Source organism: Protobothrops mucrosquamatus, unplaced genomic scaffold (assembly GCF_001527695.2).
Source record: "Protobothrops mucrosquamatus isolate PMUCROS unplaced genomic scaffold, P.Mucros_1.0 scaffold115, whole genome shotgun sequence".
Classification (NCBI taxonomy): domain Eukaryota; kingdom Metazoa; phylum Chordata; class Lepidosauria; order Squamata; family Viperidae; genus Protobothrops; species Protobothrops mucrosquamatus.
Window position 1 is genome coordinate 1155391 of NW_015386487.1, and position 9130 is coordinate 1164520.

At 57.1% G+C, this 9130-nt stretch overlaps 1 protein-coding gene across 1 annotated transcript; it reads right to left on the reverse strand.

The window, feature by feature from the left end:
- Positions 1 to 3986: 3986 nt before the first annotated feature.
- APOA1 (apolipoprotein A1) lies at positions 3987 to 7182 on the reverse strand. The gene is made up of 3 exons (XM_015812905.2): positions 7139 to 7182; positions 6806 to 6962; positions 3987 to 4572 (listed from the first exon to the last, which is right to left on the reverse strand). Exons 1-3 carry the CDS (start codon positions 7179 to 7181, stop codon positions 3987 to 3989), a joined length of 786 nt encoding a protein of 261 aa, XP_015668391.1. The 5' UTR covers position 7182.
- Positions 7183 to 9130: the final 1948 nt, after the last annotated feature.

Genomic DNA, 9130 nt, shown 5'->3' on the forward strand with positions numbered 1-9130 from the left:
CAACATTTTGGCCACTTGCTATCCTTGTCAAAGTCTGGGCCTCATCAGCGTCCTGGCACAGAGTCCAAGAGAATCAATATTGCATTTGTCTGTCAAAGCAGACCGCTAACCAAAGGGGATCTCTTGGGTGATGCTTCTTGAAACTGGACAGAGATCAGGTCTAGAGACTAAGGTGCCCCTCTGCTCTTGCCTCTGAGCATGTGCAGGGTGCCCCCCTCCACCTTGATTGAAACAGGCAGCACAGAGACACACACTGGATTTGAAGGCCTCTCCTGGGGTGTAGAAATAAACTAGTTTGTTTAACTGACCCCTGGCTGGCCTGGCTGCGTTATCTGGAGGTCACAGTCCAAGGCAGGCAGGGCTGTTGTGCAGGATGAAGTGGCAGCGGCCAGCAACAGCCCAGAGGGTTCAAAGATGATCCCGTTGGTGCTGAGAGGCCACAGGTTGCTGGAGTGTATTGGATTGTGTGGGAGCCCTGAAGAACCTGTGGAAAGAAACAGCCTCCAACACAATCTTGGCCAGGAGCCATGGCTGCCCTTGCCAGGAAAGACCCAAGGCCGAGAAAAGAGCTGGATCCTCTGGCTTCTTTTGGGAAGCCATCCTGGGCATCAAAAGAGACCCTGACTTTGCAGACCCCCCCCTCAATCTGGGCTGATCCCCCCCCCTCCAAGATGACAGTCTCCCTCCAGAGGCATATGCTAGCTGGATGGGTTTGGATCCCATGTTTTTGCACCCTGATTTCCAAAGTCTCCCCAAAAGAAGAGCTGGCACAGAAACAGGCCAGCCTGGTCACCGCAAGGACACCGATTGCCCAGCTGCCCAATTTAAGCCCCTTTGGGGGAGGGGCAGATTTACTGACAAACCCCCCCCCCCAATGCTTCTGAAGAGAGACTCCAAACAAGCCTTGGGATCCTCGCCACAGGCTGCCAACTGATTGCAAAGCCCGAATCAGGAGATGGTAGTAGAGAGGGCACCTCCCGCCCTGACCCCAGAAAATCAGCAGGTGCCCCAGGAGCAACAGGAAACAACTCTGGGGCGCCCAGCCCCACTGACGCAGGCGGGGGAAGGGCTCCCCGTCCCAGGGGGTCTGCATTTCTTCCACATCATTGGGGTGACATTTCCCTGGGTTTCCATGTTGGGCTCCACGTGCCCCGTCCAGCCAAGAGGAGAAAGTGGCACGGAGCCAGGCCCCACCGAGCCCACCCCAGGGCCAGGGCCAGGGCCAGGCTCCGAGCGGGCTGCTCGGGGAGGGGCCCTGCCGGAGCCGCAGCCGCGGTCCAGGGCCGAGCACCGGTGCGAGGCCAGCGGGCGAATTTCCCAACCTTTGCAGAAGCGACCGCAGGGCAAACACGGCAAAGGGGGGACGGAGGGACGGAGCCCCCTGCCCTGGCCCGGCGCCTCCCAAAAGCCTCCCCGGCGGAACTTTGACCGCGCAGCCCCGGGGGGCCAGCCGGGGGGGGGAGGAGGGCTATAAACAGGGAGCGGCGGCCGCCCGTCCTGCAGTCTGGACAGCCGCTCGAGGAAGCCCAGCCAGAAGGTGAGAACCGGGCCAAGGAGCGCAGCCTCCCCTCCTCGGCCGTCCGGCTCAACGGCCCGCGGCAGGCGGCCCTGCGCCTCTCCGCGTTTCCCAGGCGGGTCCCGCGGGGCCGGCGAGCGGCGGGCCGGGGAGAGTCGCAGTCGCGTCTCCCTCGGGAGATCCGCGCCAGGCTGACTCCCGCAGTTCCCCCCCCCCCGGGCGGCTGTTTCGGGGTTGAAAGGGCAACAGCTTCACTTTCAGCTCCTGAAGGAAAGGTGGGCGAGAAGCCTGACCCATCAATCTGGCTCAGCAAGGCTTGCGCAGAAGGCTTTCCGACGGCCATCCCGGAGCGGGAGAGGGGGGGCGCTGGGACCCCCGACTGTCTAAGCCCTGCGGCGAACTGAGTCCGGCCCCGGCCGCCTGCTCGCTAACCAGCCCGGGCCCAGCCTGGCTTCTTTCCCCTTCCCCTTCGCGCCCCTTCTCTCCCTGGTTGGAGCCGCCTCGGGTACCGCCCGCCCCCAGACCGCCCGTGCGCTGCCAGCCGCCGCCGCCCCCCAGGCCAGTGACGGCCCCTTTTTTCGGCACAGGACCCCCCCCCGAGGAACGATGAGGGCCCCGCTCTTGCTACTGCCGGCCCTTCTGGCGCTGCTGGCCACCGTTGCACGTAAGCGGGGCTCGTGGCGAGGGAGCTGAGCTGGGGCCCTGGCAGGTGGGGCCCGGGGGCCCGGCTCTTTCCCTGCCCCTGCCTTCGTTCAGCCTTCCCGCCCTTGCTTCACAGGAGCTGAAGAGGCCCAGGAGACGCTGAGGACACGTTTCCAGGGCTTGGCCCAGAAGGCGCAAGAGCGCTTCGCCGCCATCCAGGCATCCGCTGTTTTCCAGCAAGTGAGGTGGGTTTGGGGGTCTCTGGCATTTTGGGGGTGGGGAGGAGGACGCAGACGCTGCACAGCCATTGGGGGCTGCTCCTCCTGTGGGCCGAGCGACGTGGAGCAAGAGACCGGGGGGGGCTGTCCGGCCTCTCTTCCCCAGAGCAGGGCAGGCACTCCCAGGAGGGCAGAGCCGGCAGCTTCGGAGCTGGTCGTGGGTCACGTGGCCTGTCCAGCTTCCGGAGCACCGGGACACACCCGCCCCCCCCCCCACACACACCCTGACGGCCTCCTAAATTGGCCAAGACTGGGACCAGACTCTTGTTTCTCACAAAGCCCCCGTCTGACTGGGGAGGACAACTGGCTGGCTGTGCAGTTGATTCTGCTTCTCCACCTTGAACCTTTGCAACGCACAGACCCCCTTTGGGCTCAGCGCGCGTCCAGCTACGGCTTCCCCGCCCAACAGGGCCTCTCTCGGCGGGGGGGGGGGCTCTATTCCCTGAACTCCCTTTCTTCCCCTTCTCACCCCACCGTAACTCTCTCCAGGGAATTGGCACAGACTGGCATCGAACGCGCCCGGGACGTGATTGAGCAAGTAAAGACTCGAGTTTCAAACCTGCTGGAGAGAAACCCTGCCAGCGCCTGAGACTGGAGCCCCCTTCCACGCTCAGGAGCCCAACGGAGCAACATCTGATTACTGTGGAATTTTTCTCATTAAAACGAACAGAACGTTGCATGCTTGGCTTTCTTCCTATGCGGCGAGTGGACGGGCATCCGCCCCCCCCAGGGCAGGGATTTCATAGGGGCGCGAGGGGCGGTGGGCTTCCACTGCTCCTCATCCTCAGATAATAATCACAAGAGCGGAGGTGTGTCCCAAAACATGCCCCTGCTCAGCCTTGGTTGAGGGGGTGCTGCATATCTTGTGAAGGGGGCTGATCTGCCCCACGGCCAAGGGTGGCTGCAGAGAAGCCGGGGAAAGTCCCTGCCCTTGGTCCCTGGGGCCAGAGAGAAGTGTGGTTCTGGGGGACCCACATTTCAGCCAGTTTGGCTCTGGTCCAAAAACCTCATGGGTCCTCCCAATCCCAGAATAGTTGCATTCCAGACCACCCGTTCACTCCTGACCTTAGCAGGCGTCAGCACCCTAACCCCATTCATGGACTGGCCTGTGGGGGAACACTATCTGGGGGGGGAGCGTGCCCTGTGTCCCAAGCATCCCCCTTCAAAGCTTGAGGACCACCCCACCCTCGGAGTCATTGATGAGGGGCAGGAAATGTCCTTCCCATCTCCTCCTAACTGATAAAGGGGGATAGGGGAGCTTTGGATGAGCTGAACCCCCAGTCTCACCGCCTAGGTCCCCCTGGCCCATCATTGTGCAAGTAGACACAGATCATTTGCATATAATTGTTTTTTATTTGGCATAAAAGGAGAAGAGAAAAAAGTCTAGGGAGGGGACATGAGACTAGCAGCTGGGAGGGGAGGTGTTTCTGGCCTTCTACTGTCTTACAAAGGAATTGCCAGCCTCCTCAGCCATTAGGATGGGTCACCGGGACCCTTGCGGGGAAGGGGGAGAGGCAGTGCTGATTGGGGGGGCCACCAAGGCAGGGCCTCTAGGAACTCTGCTGCTGTGTCTCCTGCTCCAAATTCTGGGTGGCCACAAACAAGGACTTCACGTTCTCCAGCATGGTCAGCAGCTCCTCCCGGGCCGTTTCCCAGAGGGGCCCGTATTTCTCACGCACTTCGCTCAGTTGCTGCTGCAGCTCAGTCTGCAACTCGGTGAACTCAGCCTGGGCACTCTGCTCCAGCGTCTTGACCTTCTCCTGGATCAGCTGCTCCAGTTTCTTGGCGTAGGGAGCAGCATCCTTGCGGAATTCGTCCACGTGGGTCCGCACCTTGTCCCGGAAGCCCTCGGCCACCGGCCTCAGCCTCTCCTGGGCCGCCTGGTTGATTTCCTTGGAGACGCTGCTCAGCTGCTGGAAGTAGGCAGCCGCGTCCTGCTGCACATTCTCCCGGAGCCTGCGCAACAAGGGCTGGATCTGGGCTCCGAGGTCCTGCACGTCCCTGGTCACCTCTTCCTTCAGCTTCTGCCAGGCCGTCTCCAGTTCGATCCTGACTTCTTGCAGCTCGGGGGTTATCTGCTCCTTGATCTCTCGCAGTACAATGGTTAAGGCTTCCAGTTTCTGCCCTAAATTCACTCTGTAACAGAGTAAGACTTGAGTCAGAGGCTGCAGAGGGAAGAGAACCTGACCCCCCCGCCCCTCCTATCTAGAGTATTTTGAAAAACAATGAAAAATCGAAATATATATTTTGTTGGATGATGGTGGGAAGTTGATCTGGCTGAAAAAACGACATTATAACCAATAAAACATAGACTCCTATGATCGGAAGGTACCTCAGAGGTCTATTAGTCCACCCCTCCATCCCCAAGGCAGGAGACCTCATACCATCCCAGTCAAATGATTGTCCAGTCTATTTTTGAAAACCTCCAGTGACTTGAGCACCCACAACTCTGGGAAGCAAGCTAATCCACTGATTGTTCTGACTGTTAGAAAATTTCTCCTTAGCTCTCGAATGAATCTCTCTTTAACAAGCTCCCACTCATCACTTCTTGCCCTGCCACCCGGTGCTTTGGAAAATAAGTCGATCCTCTCCTGTCTGGGACAGCCCTTCACGTTCTGGAAGACAGTTATCATGCCCCCCCCCCAATCCTTCTGTCCTCTAGGCTAGACATACCGAGCTCCCTCCACTGTTCATCATACAATTTAGTCTCCAGACCCTTTATCTTCTTTGTTGCTCTTCTCTGCACTCTTTCTGGGACTCCAGCAACTTTTTTTTGTATCATGGTAACCAGAACTGGATGCAGTATTCCAAGCATAGTCTTACCAGTGTGGTACACAGCGGTACTATCACTTCTTGTAATCGTGATGCTGTCCCTCTGTTGATGCAGCCCAGAACTGCATTGGCCTTTTTGGCAGCTGCAGCACACAGCTGGCTCATACCTGTGGTGACCCACTAGGATGAGTTCACCTATCTTTTTTTCCCCACCTCATTTTCTAAATTCTCCCCAGGATACAACAGAATAAAACCAACAACTCCTAACAAAAACACCAAAGATTAAAAAACTATTTTAATTTTTTTTTAAAAAAAATCACATTGTTTTAGTGAAATGCAAGTGCCTACAATGAATATATTGTGAAAGAAAAAAGGACCTTAAATGTGTGATAGTGATTACTAGACCAGTAACACCGATTGCTTTTTAAAGGTTCTTAGGGGAGGGTAGTAGAGCTGAAAATATATTGCTTGATGAATTAATTTCATTTTTAAATCATGAGAGATGCGTTTCTTATTTCAATTTTTTTAAAAAAATATGTTGAACCACTGATTTTCCATATAGAGAAGAATTGTTGGTTGCCTGCTATTCAAGCAGAGCATCTTTGAAGGAATCTAGAAATCCAGCCACACCATTTACTTAGCGTATGTTTCAGTTTATACACTGCCAGATGTATTTGGAAGGTAAATCGAATTCAAAGCATATACAAACCACCTCTGAAAATCAACTGATTTGAAGTATTAATCCCTTGCTCAATCCAAGCATTAGAACAAATTCACTTCTCATGGGATCCAGGGTCAGCACGCAACCAGTTCTCTCGCAGTAGCAAAAACATTAAAGCTGCATTTAAGAGGAGCCCAGAAGATGCCACCTACCTCTCTCAGATTGCCTTAATCACTGAGAGATGCTGGGGGATGGACATGAAACTGGGCACTGCCCAAAAGGCCTGGGAGGCAGAGGGTGTCACAGAAGCCAGCTTCATCTTGGCATGGCTGTTCTAAGGCTCTGTTTTGCCCAGGGTAGGGACAGCCACCAGCCACCTGGCAAGGCCTTCAACAATGGTGTCGCCCTACATCCCTGGGTGGGTCCACCAGCCCTCTTGCCCTGCCTTTCGGAGTGGCTGCCGATCAGCGTGGGCATCCTAAACACAGAGCCCCAAGATCTCTCTCAAACAGGTGCACACTCTGAAATGTTGTTTTGTTTTTCCTCTTCGGTTGCTTTGGGTTTTGTTACTCAACGCTTTTCCGTTTGAGTTTCCTATTCAAGATGCCTTTTTATCTTCCAAAAAGAAAAACTGCCAGCATTCTCTCCTGGGTCCACCACCCCGGACCTCGTCCATCACCAGGGACCCTCCTCTCCTCTGCTGGGAAGCAGCCCGGCTGGCTCTGCCTCTTCTCTCGTCCATCCCACAGAGCAGGACAGTGGACCCTTCCCTAGCCAGCAGCCTTCTCCTGCCATGTCTGCTCTGCCAATCAGCCTGCTAAGTACATGGGGAGGGGGCTCGCAATCCTCCAGGGCAACCACATCTTTCTCCTCCCGGAAAATCCCAGAGGTGCCCCCCAGCCTATCCCTCACCCCAAGGTGCGAGGCACTACTCACTGCAGCTCCTGGGCCACGGCAGAGGAGTCAAACTGGACCACGGCTTGCTGGACTGCCGTCTTGGCTGACTCCAGGTACACCTGGCCCAGCTCCTGCAGGTGTTCCAGGCGGGTCTGCTGGGGATCATCATGCTGCCAGAAGTAGCGGGCCTGGGCTCCTGCAGGGCAAGGCGGAGTGGGCTCAGCACAGGCGGAGGACTCTCCCTTCCCGGCCACCCAAAGGCAGCCCTTGCCACAGCAGGAGCAACTGCTCTCCTCTCCACAATCACCCGGGCAGCAGCCTTGCCCCCACACCCAGCCCACCCTACCTGAGGGCTCCTCTGCCCAGACTCACCTGTAAGGAGCAGGAGGGCCAGGACAAGATTGAGGCTCTGCATCATGAACTACGTTCAACCCTGGGAGCAAGAAAAGCCGTTGGGAAAGAGAAGCCCTCCCTGCCTCTGCCCAGGCCCACAGCCCCGTCTCCTGGCATGGGCAGTGACCCAAGGAAATAGGGCTGAGCTGGAGGGGCGCAGGGTGGCTCTTAAGGCCCAGACACCCTCTCAGCTGAGGATCCAGCCCCTGCCCATTCCCCAAGAGACCCCGAGCAGTTCCCCCAGCACCTGCTCCTTGTCCCCACGCCAAATGTTCCCTTGCCCTTCTTCTCTACCGCCCTCTTGCCGGCAAAGGAATTGGGGAGAAGGGTCAGCAAATGAGGGAGGAAGAGAGCAGCCGGATGAAGCCAAGCCTGGGAGGTGCCCGCATCTTACCAGCCACTCAGGTGTCTGCTGCGGTCTTTGCTGCATGGAGTCGATGGAGGCTTTTTATACCGACAGGGTTGTTTATTGCTGGAGATAAGCAGTAGCTATAAACAGGGAATTCACTCCTGAGCTATGACTATGTGGCGCTTAAGAGTTCAAGGATCAAACACATCCCCAGGCAGGAGAACCAGGGACAAGAGAACTGACTGGGATCAAGCCAAGAGCCGGGCTGGGCTCAGGGCCAGTTTGCGTACTCAGCTGGCAGTCATCGGCCAGCAGCAGTAAACAAGTGGAGGGCCCTGGGACTTTTGGGGAGGCTTAGTGGCTGGCAGGGCCCTCCGGCCATGAGATGCTTCCACTCTCCAGGCAAGCTGATGGAAGTCAGGCTCACCCCAGACTTGGGGCAAGACCAACAGGCCATGCCAGCCTTTCTCCTCCCACCAAGGCTAGGCCCTCGGTGTCCTGCTTCTGCCACAAGCAGCGGACAGTGGCCCACCTGAACAGACTCCCAGCTGCAGGAAACAGAGAGGAATGGAGCACCAGTGTCAGAGGAGAGGGGCACATTGGCAAATCAATACTCCTCTGGCAGAGAAGACGCACTCCAAATATTCTAGACGGAAGGTGGGTTTTGCAGAGACCCCCACCTGAAAGGACTCATCCGGGGCCTGGGCAAACCTCTTTTGTGGACATGAGTTGGTTTCAGTTTCCAACCAGGCCTAACAAACAGATGGGCCTTCCCAAATGAAGGACCAGCTGAGTTGAGCATGAGAAGCCAGCAAAGGCCGATGTCGCTCTTGTGGTTCTCTGTCAGACTTGCTTCCCCCATTGAAGCCACTCCTGGAGGCTCCAAAATTCAGCCCTGAGCCCTGCTTGGCACGCAGGTGGTGAAATCAAATGCCCAGGGCAAACACCAGCCCAGCCTTTTGCAGGCACAGCTGAAGGAGGTGCTCTGCACCGCTGTTGTCCTTCCACACCTGGGACGGGACAGGAGGTGGGGGCTCCTTTCTTTAATTCATGGAGCTGAGCCAAGCCACATGGGGGGCTTTGTTTTTCTCAACAGCCAACACATGCCAGGGTTGATCGCACATCCCACTCAAGTGCTCCTACAGCCAGATTTCCGGAGAAGCTACTGGGGGCATGCAGCACCCCCCCCCCGGCTCTTCTAGCCTGCAACCAATCAGCAGCTTAGGTGGGCAAGGGCGGAGGAGGGACACCCACCCTTCTGCCACCAGCAAAATTGGAGGTGGAGAATGGCTGCTCCAAATTCTGGATCAAGCCCCTCCCCCCTCTTGCTCCACTGGATGAAATCCTGCCATTGTGCCAAGGCTACAAACAGGTCCCTTGCGCCAATGTGAGCTGCTAGTGAAAGGTTGGCCCAAAACACCCAGAGGAGCCTCAGAGCCCCTCCACAGTGAAGGAGCTGCCCAGATGCCCCAACATCCCCGCCCAGGGAGGAGAGCAGGCCTGGCAGGACACAGGAGGCCGTGGGCACACTTCAGGCCAAAGCTTTGGAGCTGGCAAAGGCTCCCAGTTCCGTGTCAGGAGGAAGAGGGATCCTCCACGCAAATGGCAGACACGAAACAGAA

Bases quoted from the DNA above. Each gene is read 5' to 3' on its own strand.
- APOA1 (XM_015812905.2), bottom strand. From the start codon at position 7,181: ATGCAGAGCCTCAATCTTGTCCTGGCCCTCCTGCTCCTTACAG. The intron at 6,963-7,138 runs GTGAGTCTGGGC...CTTGCCCTGCAG, and splicing joins GGCCCTCCTGCTCCTTACAG to GAGCCCAGGCCCGCTACTTC. The intron at 4,573-6,805 runs GTGAGTAGTGCC...ACTCTGTTACAG, and splicing joins GCCGTGGCCCAGGAGCTGCA to AGTGAATTTAGGGCAGAAAC.